Here is a 24458-nt window from a genome sequence, read left to right as displayed (position 1 = left end):
GGAGTCTCTTCTGGAGCTTGGCGGTGGTTCCGGCGTAGAGGGCGTTGCCGTAGTCCAGACGGCTGGTGACGAGGGCCTGGGTGACCGTCTTCCTGGTCTCGGTGGGGATCCACGGAAGATCTTGCGTAGCATGCGCAGGATGTTGAAACAGGACGAGGAGACGGCGTTGACTTGTCTGGTCATGGAGAGGGAGGAGTCCAGGATGAAGCCCAGGTTGCGTGCGTGGTCGGTTTGGGTGCGTTGCCCAGGGCGGGGGGCCACCAGGAGTCGTCCCAGGCGGAGGGTGAGGAGCCCAGGATGAGGACTTCCGTCTTGTCTGTGTTCAGTTTCAGGCGGCTGGTCGTCATCCACTCGGCCACGCCTTTCATCCCTTCGTGTAGGTTGGCTCTGGCGGTGGCGGGGTCGTTGGTCATGGAGAGGATCAGCTGGGTGTCATCGGCGTAGGAGATGATGTTCAGGTTGTGTTGGCGTGCGATGGCCGCAAGGAGGGCTCATGTGGACATTGAAGAGGGTGGGGCTGAGCGAGGAGCCCTGAGGGACGCCGCAGATGACTTCCGTGGCTTCTGATTTGAACGGGGGAGGCGGACTCTCTGTGTCCTTCCGGCGAGGAAGGAGATGATCCGTTCCAGTGCCTTCTCCTTGATTCCGACGTTGCTGAGGCGCTGCACTAGGGTGCGGTGGCAGACAGTGTCGAATGCCGCGGAGAGGTCCAGGAGGATGAGGGCTGCTGTTTCTCCGTTGTCCAGCATGGTTCGGATGTCGTCAGTGGCAGCGATGAGGGCGGTCTCGGTGCTGTGGTTGGCCCGGAAGCCTGACTGAGATGGGTCGAGGGATCCAGTCGTCTCGAGGAAGGCTGCCAGTTGCTTGTTGACGGTCTTCTCGATGACTTTGGCTGGAAACGGGAGGAGCGAGATGGGGCGGTAGTTCTTGAGTTCGGTGGGGTCCGCCGTTGGTTTCTTTAGTAGAGCGCTGAGTTCGGCATGCTTCCAGCTCTCAGGGAAGGTGGCGGTGTCGAAGGAGGTGTTGATGATGTCCCGCAGGTGGGGTGCGATGACAGCGTCGGCCTTGTTGAAGACGTGGTGAGGGCAGGGGTCGGTTGGAGATCCGGAGTTGATGGAGTTCATCGTGCTGATGGTGTCTTCGAGGTTGATCGGTGTCCAGGCGTTGAGGGTGGTGGTGGGGGGCGTTGGTGTGGTCGTGGGGAGCGTTGTTTGTGTGCTGAAGCTGTTGTGTATGTCAGCGATCTTGTTGTGGAAGTAGGAGGCGAGGGAGTTGCAGAGGTCTTGCGATGGGGTGATGTCGTTGGTTCCGGCGTTGGGGTTGGAGAGCTCTCTCACGATGTTGAAGAGTTCCTTGCTGTTGTGTGCGTTGTTGTCCAGCCGGTCCTTGAATGCTGTTTTCTTGGTGGCGTGGATCAGTTGGTGGTGCTTTCGGGTGGCGAGCTTGAGGGTAGTCATGTTGTCTGGTGTAGGGTCTTTTCTCCAGGCTTTCTCGAGGGCACAGCAGTTCTTCTTGGAGCTCTTGAGTTCGTCGGTGAACCACGGGGCCTTCTTGCTTCCGGGTCTGCTGGGCGGGGTCCTCAGAGGGGCGAGTTCGTCCGCGCAGGTGCAGATCCATTTCGTGAGGTTGTCGGCGGCTTGGCTGGGGTTCGCTGAGCTGTCGGGAGGGTGCTGGCTTAGGGATTCGGCGAGTTGGTCGGCTGTGATCTTGTTCCAGCTTCTTCGTGCAGCCTGTTGCTGGTGGTGGTGGACCGTGGTCCTTCTGAAGGTGAAGTGGATGCAGCTGTGGTCCGTCCAGTGGAGTCCAGTGGCGTGGCTGAAGGCGATGTCTTTGCTGGACGAGAAGACGGCGTCGAGTGTGTGTCCGGCGAGGTGGGTGGGGGTGGTCACCAGCTGCTTGAGTCCGAGGGTGGCGAGGTTATCAAGCAGGGTGGTGGTGTTGCGGTCGTTGTTGTTCTCCAGGTGGAAGTTGATGTCCCAGAGGAGGATGTAGTCAGCGGAAGGGAGGGCGTGCGGGCTGATGAAGTCAGCAATGTCTTCGCTGAATTGAGTGCGTGGTCCCGGGGGTCGGTAGATCAGGGTGCCCCTGAGGGTGGTCTTGGGGTCGGTGTGGATCTGGAAGTGCAGGTGTTCGGCGGTTGTCAGGGTGTCGTCGGTGTTGGTCGAGATGCGGATGCTGTTCCTGTGGATGATGACGATGCCTCCTCCAGTCTGCTTGTCGCGGTCTCTCCGGATGATCTTGTAGCCCTCTGGGATGGCGATGTCGGGCGCTGAGGAGGCGTTCATCCAGGTTTCCGTGAGGAAGGCAACGTCAGGAGCTGTGGTGTCGAGGAGGTTCCAGAGCTGGACGGCGTGTCTGTGGACGGAGCGGGTGTTGAGCAGGATGCACTTCAGGTGGTTGCTGCTGGTGTTCGGCTTGGTGGGCGCTGGTGCAGTGCAGGTCCGGATGCAGGAGAACTTGCAGGACTGGCAGGTGAAGGGTCCGTGGGTGCGTCTCGGGGTGGCTCGGTAGCATCCAGGGGTTCGGCCGGTGTTGAGTGCGTTGAGGGTGGCGGCGTCGTACGTCCGGCGGGTGGGCAGGGGTCTGCGGGGGCCAGGGGTCCTGGCGCTGGGCGCGGTCCAGGCGCAGACGGGCTTACCTTTGGCGCACCTTCGGCGCTCAATCGGTGCTCCCGCTGCGCGCGTCCGCTGCGCGGTCGCTCTGGGGGCGTCATAAGAGGGGAGCCGGGAGGGAGGGTCTGCGGGGAGGCGGGGAGCGCGGGAACCAATCGGCGGCCGGGGGGCGGGGTCTCGTGGGAACCGGCGGGAAAGCCTGGGGGCTCGGCGGCGGCCCTGCGGTGGCTGGGGCGTCGCTGGGTGGTCCTGTGGCGGCTGGGGCGGCCCTGTGGCGGCTGGGGCGTCGCTGGGTGCGAGGCTCAGGCAGGTAAGGAGGAGCAGGCGGGAGGTGCGGGGGCGACCAGGCCGAGGGCACTGGTCGCCCCAGCACCTCCCGCCTGCTCACTTCACCATCTCAGTTCAGACACAGCTATATGCAAATTAGTCTTGACCCTGTGCCTCATGGGAACATTTCAGCCCGAACTGCCAAGCCATGTCTTCCCTGGACCGGAAACAAGCGCTCCGTCCATCATCGCCTTGTGTTTGCTTTGTTCGCTTGTAATTAATCAGCCTGGAAATAACAGGTGAATGGGAGGCAGTGTCAAATTCACAGAAATGTCCAAGAAGGTCATTTTTACAGAGTAAATGGAGTTGAGTAATCATTATTATAAAACTGTTATTTACCAGCTGCGAGCCACGTTGATCAGGTAAGCAGCCACACTAGTATTGTAGAAGGACACTGTATGAAAAGGACCTTGTATAAAATAATAATCAACCTCGATGGAGCAAAGTAGTTTATAAAGGTTTGAAATAGCACACATCCCAAGAGGTTGTAACACTTTACCTTCCATTAGAATTCTTAATAATGTATGCTTTACATCCCAATTTGTTGATGATGATCATGGAAATGGCTGCAAAATAGTCTCTCAGCATACTGTTGTGGGCACGAAAAACAATGTCTGCTCCTGAAGTCTAAATAAAGTAACTTGAGTGGGGTCACTATAAGATGAATCCTCATTGTTTCTGATAGTTTATTCTGCCTCAGCTAATTAGGCTGCATGTAGTAGGCATTTCCTAGCACTTTTTGTAATAAAAATACATGTACTTGGTAGGCACACCGGGTCCTGGTCGATCCAGTTCACAAAGAACCACAAAACGAAGCTGAGAACCAGCGTGCCTGGCGCTGCTCTACAAAGCCAGAGGCTGCCATTTGTGGAATCAGCAGAATTTGGGTATTCAGTCTCCTGCGTAGAAAGGGCATCGCTACTCGTATGATGGATACTGTCCGGTAAGTGGGCTTTAAACTTTAGTCCAAAGAAGGTAATTTTGTAACTTTGTGAGGCTGTGGTTTTGAAGCTTGGGGTCTGATCTTGATAAAAAAAAAGCCCTGTGTTCTCATTGGTTGACACTTGTAACTCCGGTATTGGACAAACATGTTGTAAGTATGCTTTTTAGAACTGTTCCCCTGTGAAATCTGTCACCACCTTAGATCCCCTTCTGAATTATGATTATTTGTATCTCTGATTACCAGCAGTTTTTTGGTACAAATAGGGTCATCATAGAGTCTTGGAACTTTGCTGCCTCCTGATTTTATTTTTGTCTTTCTGGCTGGTGGTTTTCAAGGATGTCTTTTTACGCTGGACCTTGATGGTCTGTTGGATGGTGAGACATTGGGCAGGGGAATGGGCAGGCAGTTATGTATTTACCAGTGTGGCACGGTGTGAGAAGGTAGTAGTGCTCACTTCGGGTGTTGGGGGGAACAAGTAGAAGAACTCTTAGATCCTGCAGCATGATGTTGCTGTGCACTTCGAAGAATTTGTTAAAGGCAAGTAATGACAGACTTTCTGATGCCTGAATATGCCTGTAATATGAAAATACAGCAGAGTTATTTCCAGTTGGACAGTTCTGCCGGGCCGATAACACTGTGGTGTGGTAAAGAAGGGTCCCAGTGGAACTCAATACATTTTGGTTGAATTTATTGTGGAGAAATAAAAAATTGAATATCAAACAATGTCACTTAATCACAATGAATGCACCATATTATTTGGTAAATAACAGTGCTCCAGAAAGGAAGGGGGGTGGGATAGCGTGATGCTGTGAGGGAAGAGAAAAAGTGAGGAAATAAAGTTGGTGACAAATAATGTATTGCGAAATTAATTCAAATTACAATACAATTTCATGGCTTCAGATATCTGAGCCGAAAAATGGGGGATCAAAGCATATCCCGAAAGTTAGGTCAATTTCTGTTGACACAAGAATATTCTGAATAGTGCGGGAGAGTCAACTGAACAAAGGATGGAGGTAGCCGTCGACGTTTCGACCCCACGCTACATGTGTAGGCGTGTCTAGTGCCTTACATCGGGGTCTTCATCAGGACAGGGTAAACAACAAAGGGAGCACTACAGTATCTGCTCGAGTTGAGCAAGTCGCATGGCTGTTTTCAAATAGGTCTCATTGGTTCCACAAGTAATTTCTTAAAAGCCCGCGATGGTAGGGAGTATTTTATGTTGGAAGGGGTCATCGGCGGTGCGTCCCAGCGGATCGCATCAAAGTTGCCGCATCTTCTTTTTAGTTTACACGGAGCTTCGCTTCGTAGCCTTCCCGCGATTGCCGACTGCAAGCTCATAACACCAGCATCCTCTCTGCCATAAGATCCAGACCTCAGTGGATGAAAGACCCTGTGTCAGTGTGATGTATGGCCTCAAGTGAGCCTTGTATGGAGGGAACGCTGATGCCCCCAAGGAGCTCTTTTCCTGCCGATTCCTAACGCATTGTGATACACGCAGCGATTGTTGAGAGGGTCTGTTTAGTGATGGGCTTGCTCTGTTTTCCACTGGCTAAACCAAGGTGATCGTTGATCCTGAACTCTTTCACTGTTAAGACCTGTAGCTCAGAATCCTTCTAAATTAAGTCCTGGAACATGCCACTATTTTGGCAGTACGAAAAGGACAAAAGATGGCAAGCACGTCCATTTTTAGAGGTGGTGAACTCCAAGGCCACCATAAGCAAGATCGAAAGGGTAGTTATGAAAAGTCATCTTGTGTTTGAATCACTTCAAGGGTGGGATTTCATCATTCAAGGTTGTCACTCCCTCACTCAGCGAAATAATGGCAATCTGTAAACAGCCGTCATCACCTGGGGCTTGATGTTGGTGTACCAACAATCAAGCTGGTTAAAAAACATCATAATGGAAGCCGGGTATTGGGGGGGAGATTAAGCTGTGGGAGTGCAAATTGTTAGGGTTACTTAATACTTAATGGTTTATAAAATAACATTTTTTAAGACCTTTGAAAGTTTTTCTACATGTGTATGTAAAAATTCCAAGTGAAATCTGACAAACCTCTCACCATACCCAACTTAAAGAACCTGTAGACAACTATTTACTACAAAATACAATTATTAGGGGGGTGTAACATCCCAAACAACCCCCTGAAGCTACACTTTTGGTTGGTATGTACTAAGTCACAAGCAAACACAGCAGTAAACCACAACAGTATACCTTATGGTCGCGTCCCCCACCTGGACCCATGGAAGGATTTGGAGTTGACTTTAACCAGTCCCTACATAAATTGCACAGAAGTTGGGACTGAACAACAGTTTACATCAATTTATTACAACAAGACTTCATTGGTGGTATTCCCTTCACCACACCAACATTTAGGTCACCACAGGAACTCTAAAGATGTTTTTGCAGTGGTATAGCCCTTAAAATCCAGGCGCACATCCGTCCTTAGTTTAGGGGGGATACGGGTTAGAAGCTGGCATCTCACCCGTGCCATTTGGTGTTCATCATATTTTCAGCACCTTGGCGTGAAGCGTCAAACGTGGATAAACTAAAACCTGACGTTTTGGTTGTGAAAAGAACCCAATATGGCATGAGGAAGAACATAATCAAATGTGTAAAAGTAGAACCAGCACTTTCGTTAAGAGGAGGATGAGCAAAAAAACAACGTGTAAAGGGAAAGGAGGTTTATGAAGCAAAACTGGAACATAGGAGTGGGATGGAGCAACCCAGAAGATCAGCACGTGAGAGAAGAAACTGAAAGTACCAGCTCTGAAGGTTCACATGTGAAGGCAACGTTTTTGTGAAGAATGGGATAAGAAAACTGTACAATCCGTGCACATGAAGAGGCATAATAACTGAAACTAAAGATGCAGTACCCGAAAGAACATGACAATGTGTAAAATTAAATCTGTTAAATAGACAGCATATAGTAAAGTTGGGAGATGAAGAATGAATATAAGGCTAAGTACGTATGCGTTGTATGAGCAACGCATGAACTCACAGGCATTGTAAGAAGGTAACACATTTGTGAACCATCGAATTTCTTGTTTCCAACTAAAATGCGACATTTGAAAAATAAGTCTTTTTTATAGAATTATTTAGTGACAAAGTAATAGTGCTGAATTTCTGATGAACCTGTGATTATCAAGTCATGAAGGGCAGTACTGTTTGTAACCCTTGTAAAGTCGTAGCTTGACTAATAAATGGTAATAAAAGGCACTTCATTTACTACAAGGTATTTGTTTTGGCTTCAAAAGACAGATAGAGCAATAAATGGTGTAACAGTAAAACTGTGCCAAGGGCTTTAGCTCAGAGGCTGAAGGAGGGTGATGCTGTATTAGAAATGCTTAGGAGTTGCGTTGTTGAAGCCAGAGTTGCTGACCTTGCAACTGTGAACCAGGTTCAAGTCCCAACGGCACCTCAACCTGTGATTCTGGGCAAATCACTTAATATGCACTCGCGTTAAACGCACAGCGGATCTCTCGCATGACAGTGAAGGTTGAAAGAGCATGTTCTTTCATCTCAGAATTATACTTTTATCATCGCTCTCTTGGATTAATGTTGCACACCCATGACTTAAAGCAAGTGACGTCCTTACCTTGTTCCAAGGTGTCTTGTTGGCAGAGTGAAGTAATTGGGGCTGTAGCACTGATTTAGAATTTGTATTCACAACGGAATGCGAGAAGGAATTACACCAAATTTGGCAGGGAGCTAGATCTTGGACCCTCAGATTATGGATTTTGTGATTTAATGTTAATATGTCAGTAGTTTTTGGCAGTCCGCCGTCGTCACGTGTGTGTCAGACGTCCGGGGGCCGACCGATGTGTATACCTGGACGGTAGGGGTAAAGGGACTTCTGTGAAAGTCCCTCAAGCCTATTTTTTAAAATATTTTTTAAAAGATCGTTCTGGTTGGTCCAGGGAGCTTTTTTTCTTGGACCATATTGCGGGAATCATACTCCCGCTGGACCGAGCAGTCTGATACTCTGCCCGCAACATGAGAAAAATATTGCTGGCAGCCATCACAGGACTTGGGGACGAAGTCCCTTGTCCCGAAATGGTGTATAAAAAAATATATAAGGAGGCAGGGACGGGATAATCTGCCACACCAGGCCGTAAGGAAGGGGGACCCAAAGTCCTTCCATCGGTCAGCATATATGCACCAATGCACACTGGTGTTAATAAGGCATTGTGAGCTTTTTCTTTTCAAATTAAAGTAACGTTATATTGGAGCAATGGGCATTCGTTCAAGGTATGGTTTGGGAAGCTGACTGAGTTGGAGTGAGACGGCATGCTTGGGGCAATGCCAGATCTATTGGATTTGCACATGTTTCTTTCCTGGTACACTAATCCCCAAGCGTTGGAATGAAGATCACTGCCATCTCCCCTTGCCTCCGCCTCTAACCGACCCCATCAGCTGTTTAAAAATAAAAGATGAAGCAAGCGACCTTGCAACAACTAAAAATCTGGATTTACTTGCTGTCCCTTGAATCTTTGTTAAAATGAAAACCTCTCGGCCTATCTCGGCCTATCCTGTACAATCAAGTGTTTCTTGATGCTCTTTTCTTTGCCATCAGAAGAACCCCCCTAGTAGGAAGCGGAGGAAGTGGGATGGGCAACTTTTCAATATCACTTTGAAGGACTAGGTGTGTGTGAAGACCATTTGCACACTGACACATCAGAAGAAATCTGATGGGGTGGACGAACTATGTGGCTGTAGAGCATATTTTTAGGGTTGCACTCAATAACGCTCTTTGCTAAAGCGGGCAATCCTAAAAGTTGTGTCTCGGGCATATATTAAGATTATTTAAGGTGAGTACAATGTCATACTGTATTCAAGTTCCAATCACTTTACTACCTCCTGGAGTGAACTTTGACTGCTCACTGTATCCACTTTTGAAAGACAAGTTTACAGAATGAATAACGTATCAAAATGGAATTAAATAGTCCTAAACAAGGAAACCCCTACAGAAATTATCAGTATCCAACTGAATACTGTCCAGGTTACCATCTGCTGCCACACGGCCTATAGAAAGTCTCACAATCTACTTCTGTCTTTTTGTCATTGTATGAAAATCTTGTGAGAACTTGCAAACATACCTAGTGCAGGAATAAGTGCAATTAGTAAAAGAAAAAACCTTGCTAGGACCCCCTAAAGTGTGCAACACAAGGGAGTGGTCAGACAATGCTAGATGTGGGCTTACGTCATCAAATTAGTGACCTTGATGACTAATCTCTTTAACACTAAATACACTGGAAATAAACGTGGTATTCTAAATCTTGGCAGAGCCCACAGCACAGTGACTTTTGTCTGCTAGGATAGTCCCTTCTCCTTTGCCATCAGAATCTGATAGAGACTTCTAGCCGCAGATTCCTTACCCTGGAATTATCCCCAGCCGTCAGACTGGATCTGGACATTTTTTGTGAGCATTACCCATACGCACCGGTAGGTGGCGGCCTTCGGCTCTGCTTGGTGTCATCTGCATAAGAAATGACTTGCGGTGCCTATCTAGGTGCCACCCAAGCATGTGGATGTCATTAATTTTCTTTCTGCGCCAGCCAGCGGAGATCCGGAAAGAGCTACCCCGCAGTCATTTTTTGACTTGTGTATTTTTCAGATGTTTTGGCTAAGTCTTTTTGAAGTCTCGCCTCCTGTTGTTGCAGAAATGTCTTCTAAGAAGGTCAGCTTCAAGCTCTGGCGCCTGTCACCGACAGACAGACCTGCATCTTGTTTGCCTCTGGTAGCTCGAGTGGGACCTCGACCCGAAGGCATGCCCCAGCTGCGGCGCCATGAACCCAAAGGCCTTGAGGGAGCGATCCCTCAAGCTTCTGGCAGCTTAACGTGCGACGCCGTGATGAGAAAGGTCCCAGTCGAGAGTAAGGTAACGGGAGCAGTTGCAAAGCCGAAGTCGTAGTTGCATTCCTAGTTGTTGAGCCATTCGGGTAAGTCGAAGTCCCACAAGAGGAAGTCGTCAAAGTGTGCTTCGACTTCACGTTGGCTGATGGCCAGCTAGACAAGGGAACAACGCCATTCCAGGCCTGGCTCTGTGGTTAAGCCAAAGCGTGGGCCAGATCTGCACCTCCAAGAGTTTCTAAGAGCCAGACTGACCCCCGCCCAACTCTAAATTTTATGAGGCCATGCACCTCATATTTGGGCACCTTCTGGGTTCACCAGTCGGGCCTCAGAGATCTACAGCTGGTTATACTATCTCGGTCTTTTTCCGTACCAGTCCCAAGGCTGGCGCTCACAGTGCTTACCGGCAGTGACATCCCCATCCCAGACTGGGAGCCGGAGGGATGTCGTTTGACACCTCCTCTGGCGCCAGGCCTGAGCCCTATTCTTACGGGCTAGGACTCTGGGAGTGTAACCCTCAGAATTGCTACTCCCGTCCCTCATGGATGTCCTACTTGGGACCTGGTCCAAGCTCCACACAGGGGCCTCTGTGAATAGGACAAATGCTCGTCTCCACTGCCCCAAGGGACCCAAACTTCCTCACTCAACACCGTAACCCCAAGAGCTAGGTGTGCCAAGCCTCAAAATCCCATGTAAATCCTGGCACATTCCCTACCGCACCCCCGTACAGGGAATCCAAGTGGCTAGACAATTTGGGGAGGATGTTATCTTCCACCAGCCTGGCTCTGCGGTCTGTGAACCCCCTTTTGGGCCGGTATTCCCACACCCTGTGGCATAAGGCTGCACAGGTGCTGCCAATGGTTCTGGAGGAGGCCCGGGACGTGCTCTCCCCTAGCTGTTGCAGACGGAAGGGATATAGCGAAGTTGACCATTCACTGTGGACTAGATACCACTAAAACACTGCAGCACCATGCCTGGTTGAAAACTACTAGCTTTTTGGAATTGTCCAGTCCTCACTCATGGACATGCCCTTTGGCTCCCGTCTCTTGGAGACCAAGCAGATTCTGCGCTGGAGCGCTTTAAGGATAACAGGGCTACAGCCAGGTCCTTGAGCCTTTCAATGGCCCCTCGTCACCCTCAAACTACTATTTGCTTCTTTTGTGACCAAGGAAGGGGTGTACAGCCGTGTCCTTATCCCTGCATCTATTCCCTCTCTTCCCCTCCCCCCCTCCCACCCCCAAACTGCCAGAGCCTCTAAACCCTCCTAGTCTGCCGGGGTATCATCATGGGCTCCCAGTGGGCGGCAGGATTCGCCATCACCTGCCCCGCTTGCAGTCCATAACATCAAGACAGGTGGATTTTGTAGATTGTCCAAAGGGGCTACTCCGTCCCGTTCAAGACAACCCCTCCGTCCATGCCACCTACTTACGACAGGCAGACAGGGGACAGCCTTTCTCTTCTCCGCCAGGAAGTGACGAATCTTTTGGCCAAAGGGGCCATAGAGAAAGTGCCAGCTCCAGAAGTAGGTTGTGGTTGCTATTCCAGCTACTTTTTGGTGCCCAAATAAGACTGAGGCCTTTGTCCTATCCTTGACCTGAGCTCTCTCAATTTCTTCCTCAAGAAGGAGGAATTCAAGATGCTCACTCTGGCTCAAGTCCTGTCTGCCCTGGATCCGGGAGACTGGATGGTAGCGTTGGACTTGCAGGACGCATGTTAGCACATTCCTGTCTTGCCTGCCCACAGGCATTACCTGCAGTTCACAGTGGGTCACAGGCACATTCAGTTCGCTGTGTTCTGTTTGGCCTCACAGTTCCCCCTGGCGTGTTTACCAAGGTGATGGCAGTGGTTGCAGCTCATCATCGGAGATTAGGGTTGCCAGTCTTCCCCAATCTTGACGACTGGCTGTTGAAGGCGGCTTCATCCGAGGCTGTCGTCTCTCACCTGCAGACTACGGCGGACCTCCTGCAGTAGCTAGGGTTCCCTATCGTGCCGAAGTCGCACCTGACTCCCTCTCAGATGCTCCCTTTCATCTCATCTGAGCTGTTCTGGACATGGTGCAGTTTTAGGCCTATCCTTCCAAACGGCAATTCCAGGATATTCGGTCCATAATACAGATGTTTCGGCCTTTATCCTGGATTAGTGAAAAACTGACTGAGGCTGCTGTTCCTCATGGCCTCCTGCATCCTTATTGTGACACATGCCCATTGGCATATGCAGGCTCTGCATTGAGACTTGAAGTTCTAGTGGGCGCAGCATAAGGGGAATATCTCTAACATGGTTCAGATTTTGAAGGGAACTGCGAGGGACCTGCAGTGGTGGCTTACGAACAACTATTGGGTCAGCGGCAGACCCCCCCCCTCCCTTCTAAATCAGATTTGACAGTAGTGATATATGTCACTCCTGGGATGGTGCGGCAATCTGGGATAGCGGACAATGCCACCGCCATGTGGGTGCAGGTAGCAAATATATATATATATATATATATTTTTTACCATACCAAACTTCTGATTAAAGAAGGCGCTGACTCCGTGAGTTTCAGTTCAAACGTATTTATTCCTTAATTCAGTTTCTGCTCAGACGCGTTTCGACGGACTCCTGCCGCCTTGTTCACCAACAATAGCATACTGACATTCATACTTATATATACAGAAAAGCACATTATCACTGATTGGGTAGTCTCAGTTAATGCTAATAGCAGTTGCTATAGTTACATGGTTACACCCTAGGTGATGACGCTGCTTGACATATGACTTGCACATTTTGAGCCAACATGGATAGTCTTTCTACTGTTACTGTTGATTCACATATAACAGAAGATAGCAGCATTTTTACACAACATACTTCGTGCTTAAATTATAAAATGTGGATCATTGTGCATAACATTACTGTGATAGCGAACATTGCAAAACCCCACTTTACACCAATTATGTTTTATGTATGTCAGGCCCATGTGTCAGCGAATCCCCTGTGTTCCTACATTCACGGTCGACATGTCTGCTCATATAAGCCTGCTGATTGGGCTTGCGCTGTAACCTCAAAAATGTCAGATCCTCTGGTGCGCTCTGAGGGGTTGACTACACCTGTTATTATCCTGACTCAGTAAGTACTCGAGTGTAGCGTGCGTGCCCTGTTTGGCCCTTAACCCCAATGCAGTAAAACTAATGTTTGTGGATCAACGCACCTGCTGATTTCGGGATTATGAGCGGGGACCTGTCAGTGTTAATTAATATTGCAAGTGCTGTTCACTGACGGCCGGGGATTGCCTGGTGTGTGGCGTGGTGTGAGATGTTCACTGCACTGGTGTATGTCTATTACCTATAGTGATGTTTCTGTGCACAGTGTATTTACAGTGAAAATAAAATATGCAGTTGTTTACGGGTACTTAGGAAAAGGAGGCAGACGGGACGCTGTGATGTGTTAGTTAAATGTGGACAATAAGTATATATAGAGCACACACACACATATATATATGGAGGAAAATCCTGACCACTATCATAGCGGGCACAAGCAGGCGCAGACCACCTCTCCCTTGAAGTCGCTTCGAATGAAGATTAAGGAAACGCTATCACACCGTGAATCGTGTTGCAGTGAAGGTTTATTACCAGCATAAACAGATCAAGTGCTCTCCTTTATATATACACACACATACACTCTCACCTCCCCAACGGCTTAGAAGATAGGTATCGACGGAAAGAGCGGTGCCTCTTTTACCCTGAGCTGTTGCCAGGTGGGGTGAGGCGATTTCTCCATACCTTTTGGAATTTATCCAAAGGGTGAGAAGATTGGCAACTGTGAGAGAACTGATTCACAGTGTATCCTTTTATTATAATTCACATTGCTTTGTTCACTGTTGCAATAGCAATTCATTCTATAGAGGTCTTGACGAAAGCACTGGGTACATTTCTTGCCCTCATAAGTGCTGAAACATGTTGACCAATACATACTGAAACCATCCAATTGCACTGTTTTTAACATTTGTTCGTAATAGTCTAAGAATAAAAATTGTAGTCCTATTACGCAACAATTTTAACGTTCACACTACACTTTTTTTGCACTGCATATTCTTTCTTCCCATACACTTGATGCATTAATATCTTGCTCACATCTGTCTTGTTGTATACTTTATATACATCCTTGGGCTCCTCCATCACTAGGGTGGAGTGTTAGCCCTGTTAAAGGAGACCCAGATGATGAAGCATGTCGCCGGGACTGGTGAGTGATGGGAATCCATACAAATTTTGTACATTTTGGGTAGTTTTGGCATAATTCAGTCTACCTTTGTCTTTGTTGGATTGAGACTCCATGGTATGTGTGTGTTGTGTACTTGCATCGTCCCTGTTTTATTTAAGTTTTGCCTTTAGAAAGGTCTATGAATGAGTTTGTGAAGGTCACTAGATAGCAGATAGTGTCCCCTTTTTTAAAGAACTATTAGTCGGTAAGACAGTGTAGTACTCATGACTTTAATGAAGAGTTCGAGGCATGTGGGCTGCTGAATTCATATCTGTGCATAGATCGCCGCCTAGTGTTGGGTCCGGATGATCGCACATTGTTGTCCTGGAAGTGTCTTCGAAGTATCACGAGATAGGTGGCTCCTCCCCTGGACTACAGTGCGCATGGGCATCGACTCCATCCTCGGATTGTTTTTTTCCGCCATTGGGTTCGGATGTATATTGGTTCACTCTAGTCGGAATCGATATAAAACTTTCTTACGGCCAAAAGGCCTTTAGTTTTTCTCGTCGGTATAGTTTTGCGTTCGGTGCCCGATTCTTCCAGCTCAGCTCCGAGCCGGATTCCAGAAAGCCGCGTGCTTTCGCCGCTGAAGGCCCAGTCGACGCCAAAGACCTTATCGACGGACCATCATGGACCGGAGTCCATTCAAGAGATGTCCCGTGTGCAACTCCAAGTATCCCCACATCGATGTCCACCCGGTGTCCACCCGGTGTGCAAGTGTCTGTCGCCGGATCATGATGAAGCCAGCTGCATGGCTTGTTCAAGATTTCGATCCAAGAAGACTCTTGTGCATCGTCGCGCTGCGCGCCAGGAGGCCCAGCAGACTGCACTGGCACATGTGAACATATTCGATGCCGGGGATGATGAGGGAGCTGACCGGGAAGTTAGTGAGAACCTGTCGAATCCCGCGTCGGAGGTAGACTACAACTACGACGCGGACGTTGAAATGCTCGAAGCGGAAGAAGTCGTTGACGAGGTAGGAGACGACGATGGGGCCTTTGGGGCCATGGAAGATAGCTCGAGCAAAGCGCTAACAAACTGACATTGGGGCCGAAACGCTTCAAAAGGCTCAGGTCGAGGGATCGCCACTAGGCCTTACCCAAGATCTTCCAGTGGGTTCTACGGCCCCGCCTTCGGGCTCGGCTACGGACATTGCTATTGAGCCGCACCCTGCGAAATCGAAACCGAAAGTGAAGACACCAGTCTCGACACAAGAGAAAGCACTGGTGCCCCACTCGAAAGCAAAAGTGCGTATTGCTTTGGTCAGATCAAAGCCCTCGGACCTGTCAGCACCGACGAAGCAAAAGGGTGTTGTCGATCCGAAGAAACAGCTCAAGGGCATCGAGACGAAGTCTGGCACGCGGAAGACAAAGGTCAAGGCGGTCGAGCCGAGCAAATCGGCGCCGAAGACGGTTGACACCGACAAAGGGCTCGGTGACCCGAAGGTTCTCGAGACTCCACGTCGACAAGACAAGGCCAAGAGCGGCCCAACCCACGAGTCCACGTCTAGTGGTGCCTCGAAGGATTCCTTCGACTCGACGCAGCCGTCCGCCGCTTTCTCCAAGCAAGTGGCGGACTCCCTGAAGCGCATCAAGGACAAGGCCTCAAGTGTCGGGCCAAAACATCCTCCACCTTCGAAGCCTGTCGATAAACCTCAGAAAGCGTCGACGCCCATTCTCTTCACGTTGCCGCCGAAAGTGGCGCCGAAGGCTTTCACCCCTAGGATGGTCACCAACGTGCCCGAGAAGGTGTCCTCGGTGACGAAGTCGACGACGGTGGTCCCGGCCGTAAAGCATCGACAATCTTTGTTGGAAGAACAGCAAGAACATTTTATCGATGCCGAAACAGGCAGACTTTCCCTTCATACGCGGAAAATTGCCCCGGAACAGCCAATGGAGTCCTATAAAATTCCACTGAAGAAAAAGAACGATTCCACTTCCACTCCTGTTCTTGTGGAACCGATTTCTCCACGTGGCCATGATGTCTCACCCACTTATTCAGATGCGGACACTGGGGAAGGTGATGATGATGAATACAGCTATCCTGTCTACACTGAGCCAGATGATACCAATGAACCCTGGGCAGCTGGTGCTGACCCATGTGATCCTCACTCTACCCCAAACACTCAGATGTATGCTGTAAAAACGTCGCCTACAGAGGATTCAGCTGCGTTTAATGCCCTCATTGAAAGGGCAGCTAAGAATCATGATGTCCAGCTCCATGCTGACCCCATTGAAGTGGACTTTCTTTTTGACACCTTTTTCGTCTCAGAGAGGACTGGCAAGACACTGCCTATGTTGAAGGGTGTCTTGAAGCATGCTGGGGAGATCTTTAAAGAACCTACGAGAGCCAGGGTGATAAACCCTAGAATTGAGAAGAAGTATAAGCCGGCACCTAGTGACCCTACTTACATCAAGGGACAGTTGCCTTTGGACTCTCTTGTTGTTTCTAATTCCTGGAAGAGGGCTAATTCACAAACAACGGGTGATGCTCCTCCCCCAGATAAAGAATCTAAGGTGTTTGAGGCATCAGGGAAAAGGGTGGCAGCTCAAGCGGCCAATATCTGGCGCATTTCAAATACACAAGCACTTCTAGCAAGGTATGACAGGGCACACTATGACACACTGGAGACCCTGTTGGAGCACCTGCCAGATGAATACAAAGAGGCAGCTGAGATGCTCATCCAAGAGGGGAAGCTGATATCCAATGCTTCTATTAAATGTGCACTGGACGCGGCTGACACCGCGGCCAGAGCTATCAACACTAGTGTCATGCTGAGACCACATGCCTGGCTCAGAATCTCAGGATTTAAGCCGGAGATACAGACCACCATTCTTAATCAGACAGTAAACCCTGATCATCTATTTGGCCCAGAGGTGGACACCACCTTGGAGAAGATCAAAAAGGACACTGAAACTGCTAAGTCCATGGGGGATCTGCAGTCCCAGCAGTTCAGGGGTGGTTCTTTTCGTCGCTCAAGCACTAGAGGTGTTCCCAGAGGCCAGCTCTCCCAAACCACACAGTACTATAAAGGCAACACGCAGACCACATACACCAAACAAAGTCGAAGTGGATATCGTGGAAACAGCGCCAAAGGCAGAGGTCGTGGAAACAACTCCAGATCCTCCGCCACTAACAAACAGTGACACCTTGTCACTGCCCCCTGACCACGCAACACCGGTCGGGGGGAGACTTCAACAGTTCCTGCCAGTCTGGAAGTCCATCACCACAGACAGGTGGGTCACACAGCATATACAGTATGGTTATTGTCTGGAGTTAACATCCACTCCACCCAACATACCCCCAAGACACCGTCCTATGTCTGCCGAGCATTTGCACTTATTGCAGCAGGAGGTCCTCGTCATGCTGCAAAAAGGAGCAATCGAGCTCGTGCCTGCGGAAGAAAGAGGCACAGGAGTTTACTCACTGTACTTCTTGATACCAAAAAAGGACGGGTCCCTCAGACCCATACTGGACCTCAGACCCCTCAATCAGTACATTCTGTCGGAGCACTTTCACATGCTAACACTACAGCAAGTCCTACCGTTGCTCAGTCAGGGAGATTTTCTCGCAACTTTAGATCTGAAATATGCGTATTTTCATATTCCGCTGCACCCGTCACACAAAAAATACCTCAGGTTCACCATCCAAAATCAACATTCCCAGTTCAAGGTTCTACCTTTCGGAGTCACCACAGCACCCAGGGTGATTACAAAGTGCCTGGCGACAGTGGAGGCACACCTACGGAGACAGAATGTTCACGTCTACCCTTATCTGGACGACTGGCTAATCCAGGCAAAGTTGGCCCAGCAGTGTGCCGCCCACATGTCCCACACCATTCACCTTCTTCACGATCTGGGATTCTCACTGAATTACCCAAAGTCCCACCTGCAACCCGCCCACATACGGCTGTATCTGGGTGCGACGATAAACACTCTGGCAGCCACAGCGCAGCTGAATTCAGTGAGGGTCAGCAGCATTCAATCGCTAATACAAAAATTCAGACCTCAACACGCGCTTCCAGCGCGAGTATTCATGCAGTTGATAGGCATGATAGCCTCCTGCATCTCCATAGTCCCGCACGCGAGACTACATATGCGCCCGCTTCAGGAGTGCTTAGCACGTCAGTGGACTCAGGCTCACGGACAGTTGAAAGACCTAGTGTTGGTGAGCGGTCGGGCATACAACTCTCTGCATTGGTGGAATCCACAAAACCTTTGCAAGGGACGACCGTTCCAAGAGCCTGTGCCACAGATCATCCTGACGACTGACGCTTCTCTCCAGGGATGGGGAGCTCATGTACTCCATTACACTGTGCAGGGACTATGGACACCGCAGCAAAGGAAGATGCACATCCATGTTCTAGAACTGATGGCGATCTTCATGGCACTAAAAGCCTTCAAAGTACATCTGTGCAACAAGCTCGTGTTGATCCGGACGGACAACATGACGGCCATGTACTACATTCAGAAGCAGGGAGGTACACACTCTCCACAGTTGCCACATCTGGCTCAGAGCATGTGGAAGTGGGCCATTCAGCGAAACATCTTCCTCACGGCAGAACACCTCCCGGGCAAGGACAATCAGATGGCGGACCTGCTCAGCAGGTACAGCCACCAAATGCACGAGTGGGAGATACATCCATCAGTACTCCACCCGTACTTCCAAAGGTGGGGTCATCCAGAGATAGACCTGTTCGCCACAAACGAGAACGCAAAATGGCGAAGCTTTGCCGCCAGGTTTCCACACCCACAATCGCAAGGCAATGCGATATGGATGAACTGGTCAGGCAAATTTGAGTACGCTTTTCCCCCAGCACCTCTAATACCGCTGGTGGCACGCAAGCTGAAGTAGCACTCGATGACTCTCATCCTGGTTGCTCCGACGTGGGCTCGCCAACCATGGTACACCACGTTTCTAGAACTGTCCGTGGTACTGCATCAAAGGCTGCGCTTCACAACCAGGCTTTTGACGCAGAGCCATGGCGACATACAGCATCCAGATCCGCAACAGCTCAACCTGGTGATCTGGCTCCTGAAGTCTTAGAGTTTGGCTACCTCAACTTACCTCCTGACTGTATGGACATCATCGGGAGGCAAGAAAGCCCACCACCAGAGCATGCTATGCGGCGAAGTGGAAGTGGTTTGTCATTTATTGTGCAGACCACAACATTAACCCGCTGGATGCATCTATTCAAAACATCATTTGTTATCTCTTACATCTGTACAAATGTAATCTGGCCTATGCTTCCATTCGTACACATTTATCTGCAATGGCTGCTTATCTCCAAAACAGACAGCACCTCTCACTTTTCAGGGTGCCTGCCATTAAGGCCTTTCTGGAAGGACTCAAACGTGTCATTCCTCCACGGACGCCACCAGCTCCAGAGTGGAACCTCAATGTGGTCCTCACCAGGCTGATGGGTCCCCCTTTTGAACCACTGCATTCCTGCGAGATTCAATTCTTGACATGGAAAGTGGCTTTCCTTATAGCGATTACGTCGCTACGACGAGTTAGTGAACTCCAGGCGCTAACTATCCAGGAGCCATTTATTCAAATTCATTCTAACAGGGTGGTGCTTCGCACTAACCCTAAATTCCTTCCTAAGGTAGTGTCTCAGTTCCATATCAACCAAACTATAGAACTACCGGTGTTCTTCCAAAATCCAGAGTCACTTGCGGAGAGAATGCTCCACACACTTGACGTCAAAAGGGCCCTAATGTACTACATTGATAGGACCAAAGATTTTAGGAAGACTAAACAACTGTTTGTTGCCTTTGCGCCACAACACAAAGGTAACCCCATTTCCAAGTCTGGTATAGCCATGTGGATTGTTAAATGTATTCAGATCTGCTATCAGAAAGCCAAGCGCGCACTCACCATTCCACCAAGGGCCCACTCCACCAGAAGGTTGGGGGCCTCCATGACTTTCCTTGGAAATACTCCTTTGGAAGACATATGTAGAGCAGCCACATGGTCTACCACACACACATTTACAAAACATTACTGTGTAGATGTGCACTCCAAACAGCAGGCAGCTGTAGGGCAGGCTGTTCTAAAAACACTTTTCCAAACTGCTGCAGCTGGCACAGGCGGCCGCCGTTAATGGAGGGACTGCTATGTATTCTATGCACAGATATGAATTCAGCAGCCCACATGCCTTGAACCGAATATGCTACTTACCAGTATGCATCTGTTCTTGGCATGTAGGGCTGCTGACATTCATATCGCCCGCCCTCCTCCCCGGCGCCTGTAGCAGCTGCAGCATTCACACATACTTCTAGCATGGTCATCATTCACTAAGTTTCACTCCATCTTGGCCACGATGGCTAAAAACAATCTGAGGATGGAGTCGATGCCCATGCGCACTGTAGTCCAGGGGAGGAGCCACCTATCTCGTGATACTTCGAAGACTCTTCCAGGACAACAATGTGCGATCATCCGGACCCAACACTAGGCGGCGATCTATGCACAGATATGAATGTCAGCAGCCCTACATGCCAAGAACAGATGCATATTGGTAAGTAGCATATTCGTTTCCATGACTGAGAAGTAAGATTATACACAAGTAACTTTCTTTTATTGCACACTGATGCAACATCACACATTGGATGAACTTGCCTACAACGTATATAAAGCTTTGAGGATTATGCTTTTTTAAAAAAAATCTTATCCTGCTGAATTTCTCGAAGTCTACAAAAAATTGTTTTGTTTTTTCATTTTTTTAGGGGTAACTTCATGTACGGCTCGTTCCTCAGTTTGGATGAAATTGCTTTCTCGGATCCTACACCAGATGGAAAGCTGTTTGCAACAACGTATTGCAAAGCTCCAAACTTTATGGTCTACAATTTCATAAGTTGAAATGTTAAACTTGTACAAACACATTTTGTTTATGTCTTTACATTTTATGATGTGGAACATGACAACGGCACAGTGTGTTTAGTTTTAGATCAGTAACATAAGAACTGCTGAGATTTAACATTGTATAGTTGTAATGGTCTTAGTTTTGGATGTGTACATAATTCATCTTTATAATAAAAGTTTATTGTTTGGAGAGATTATATTAAAAATAGATTTGTTTGATTTGTTCCTCTATTTAAGTCTATTGCACGTTTATTTATCAGGTTTACTTTATTTCCATTGTTTTAATGAAAGACCCTTTTGTTTCCTTAATGTGGTTAAATAAAACTCTGCCAACATTCTGGAACTTTTCTGTTAATGCTTATAAGGGGAGTCATTTGTGAGGACTACAAGCATTTACTACCTGTGTCCAGTGCTTTCTTTCAGCCTAGGGATACCTGTTTTTCACCATTTTTAAAAGTGCAAAATATTAAAATAAGCAATAAAAGTACAGTGACTTCGAGAGCTCTTATCTCATAGTACAAGTATTTTTTTATATTTGAATAAAAAAAAATTCTTATATACATAATACAGTATTTTTCGTTCTGAACTTGTAAATTTAGAAGTGTAAAAAAAAAAAAAGACAACCATGCCTTCTATTATACTCCCAGGATCTGGATATAAAATCCCGGTAACTATTAGGACCACCCCTACCCTGCTCCAGAGTAGGAAAGAGCTGAATATGCACCCCTTAAAACACACTACTTAACAATGCAGTAAGAATCCTCTTCTCCCAGAATTGAGCTTACCTCTCCGCTATTGCAGTGATAGGATCTGTGCCTGGACTTTGTAGAGTGCTCTTCTTTTACCGCTGTCTGTGCTATATAAATAACACATTCATAAAACATACAGCAATTACTGTGAAGGAGTATTTAGCTGCCTTGTCTTCATTCCTCTGCTGGACCAGCATTCCTCTATTGTTAGGCGCTTCCTCAAAGGTTTTACAAATGTTTCCTCCAACTCCCTTTGTGGTTCCCTAGTGAGATTTGAATCAATTTCCAACCTTTAGATGGTACTCCAGAATATAGGCATTAATCAAGACACCCTCAATTGGATCCCATCCTTCCTCGCAGGACGCACACACAGCATCCGGATGCCTCTTGTCACCGCACCCAAGACATCAAATGCAGCATACCACAAGAATCATCCCTCATATCCCATGGACTCAACATAATCTACTAAGCATGCTACACACAACTGATCCTCTCGCTCACAGAGGACCCCTTCAGAACCAACTTCTGCTACGCCATGACTAACGTAGCCAAATGAATGAGAGACTGCTTCCAACTCAACTCCAACAATACTGATCTTTCGGGAAAACTCGGACCTGCTCCTTCACTGACCGACCAATCAACCGTGTACGCAACCTCGGCATCATGCTCTACTGGCATCTGACCATAAAACGACAAGTCCACGCAGTCTCCTCCTCCTCCTGCTTCCACACACTTAGCATACTCCACAGAATCTTCATGTTGATCCCAACCAACACCATAAAGACTATTACTCAGGCCCTGTTCACCAGCTGCCTCAACTACGGCGACACCATCTACGCTGGCATCTCCACCCTGCTCCTCAGATGACTCCATACCATAGAGGATCTTGTAACTAGACTCATCCTGGACCTCCCAAAACAAACCCCCACCTGAGACCTCCACTGGCTCCCCATCCAGAGAATGATGCAAGTTCAAGACCCTCACATGCCTACAAAGCCCTACACTAACTAGAAGCTGCCTACATCCACCACTGACTGAGCTTCCATCAGCCCTCTAGACACCTGCGCTACTCTTCACTCGCCCTCGCATCGGTGGCTGCTTCTTCTACATTGCTGCCAAAACCTGGAACGACTTTCCCCATCTGCTTCGTACACCCCCTTCACTGGCAGACTTCAGAAAGAGACTCAAGACCTGGCTCTTAGGCGGAGACACATTACCCAGATACCCTTACGGGGTGACACTGCTGCGCTATGCAAATGTTGTTTGATTGATTGATGGTTTGTCATCCTATGAAAGGGGAGAAGCTTTTGCATCGGTTGGATTCCCAGTAGGTCGGTAATTACTACTTGGATCGCAGCGCAGATTTTCAATTTGATGACCAGTTCTTTGTCTGGTACTGTGGTGCCAAAACATGTAAGGCAGTATAAAAGAGGACTCTCATGTTGGATTATCCACTGTATAAAGATCTGCTACACCTTAGCCGAGAAAGAGCTTCTGCAGGGAACAGAGCGCATTCTGCCAGGGCTAAGTCTACCACTTCTACACTTGCCAGAGAGATCCCAATTCCAAAATCTATAAGGCTGCAACATGGGCTTCCTTGCACACCTCTGCAAAGCATTACTGCTTTGATTATAGGTGTGCAGGGAAGGACACATTGCCAGGTCCGTTCTGCAACATTTTCTTATGTAACTATGCATCAGTCCTCCTGAGCACAGTATTGCTGTGAATTCTCTAATACAGGTGAGGACTCTCCAGGTAAAATTTCCATTAAAAGAAAAGGTTGCAGTAACAATCTTTCTGGTAGATACTCGGTCTACCTGCAGATTCCGTACCTGCGTCCCCATTTGATGGATGAGTGATAGGGAAAGTTAATAAGGTTCTAAAATATATCTTTTTTTAGTACTGCAATCCTACATCAATGTCAGTATGCCCTCTGACCTCGAAGGTCTGAAACTTGTGTTGCTGTGCCGAGGCGGGTGCTTTATGGCCTCAGTGATGCTGCCTGGCGTCCGTTTTGGCGTTTACTTGGTCCAGTTTCTAGGGAAAAGATTATAACAAATGAATTGTGGCTGAGAAATTGTTCTCACACACTTCCTCTATTACAAGTAAAGCAGATATATGATTATTGTCCACCATTGTATGTTTCATATATTTACATGCTTGAATCATTCCCCCTCTTTGAGTTGAGTCTAATGGTAATATCACTGCAGTAAGATCTAATTTCCATACAGAAAAATCTATTTAGTATCCCATTTATCTCACTGGAAGATACCTCAAAGTTCAACCAATGAGGTTAAATCACACTAATCCCCACTCCCACAGAGGCCATCATACCTTACATTCACAACCACACATTGTATGGAAGGGAGTCTTTTCAGAGCCCAGAAACTTATTTTATCCAGTTTTTAGCTGGTAGTTTCCGAAAAAGAAAACTTCAGAAGTTGCTTCTTCAGGTGAAGAGTCTTCCCATTAAAGAAACAAAACCCTCAAACTAAACTAGGAGGGCGAAAAATCTGAAAAGAAAGGTCTGCAACAACCACAGGCCTCTGATGATGTACCCAGAAATGCCATTAAAAAGTCTGACAGGGAGCTGGTCAAGCCAAAGAAAAGGAGTTCCTTGACAACTGCTCAGTTGAACTCGCAGTCAGCGCCACTCGTCATCATCAATTCCCCTTTACCGATGGGGCTCCCTCCCGCTGCTGAAACAAATAACTTAAAGGAGGGATGTAGGAAGTCCATTAAAACAGTTATCATCATAGCATCAATTGGCAAGTAAAAGTGAAGGGAAGAAAAACAAATTGCAGTTGTTTGGATCTGATCCAGTCATGGTGCCTTGTCTGGATAAAGAGTATTGAATACCAGATAACACTACAGCCTGCTTGA

The 24458-nt window shown here is 48.2% G+C and overlaps 1 protein-coding gene across 3 annotated transcripts in view; it reads left to right on the top strand.

Moving 5' to 3' along the window:
• ESCO2 (establishment of sister chromatid cohesion N-acetyltransferase 2) overlaps positions 1-21327 on the top strand; it is a 224337-nt gene extending 203010 nt beyond the window's left edge. For all 3 annotated transcript variants that reach the window (XM_086928046.1, XM_086928047.1, XM_086928048.1), the window contains exons 10-11: positions 3707-3882; positions 20691-21327. In XM_086928046.1, coding sequence (XP_086784172.1) covers positions 3707-3882; positions 20691-20823 — 309 coding nt within the window. In that variant the 3' untranslated portion in view covers positions 20824-21327. The remainder of the gene's footprint in view (positions 1-3706; positions 3883-20690) is intronic.
• The last annotated feature ends 3131 nt before the right edge of the window (positions 21328-24458 follow it).

Source organism: Lissotriton vulgaris, chromosome 6 (assembly GCF_964263255.1).
Source record: "Lissotriton vulgaris chromosome 6, aLisVul1.2, whole genome shotgun sequence".
In the NCBI taxonomy this organism is placed as follows: domain Eukaryota; kingdom Metazoa; phylum Chordata; class Amphibia; order Caudata; family Salamandridae; genus Lissotriton; species Lissotriton vulgaris.
The sequence above is the reverse complement of the archived record's forward strand: the minus strand, read 5'-3'. Positions and strand labels throughout refer to the sequence as shown.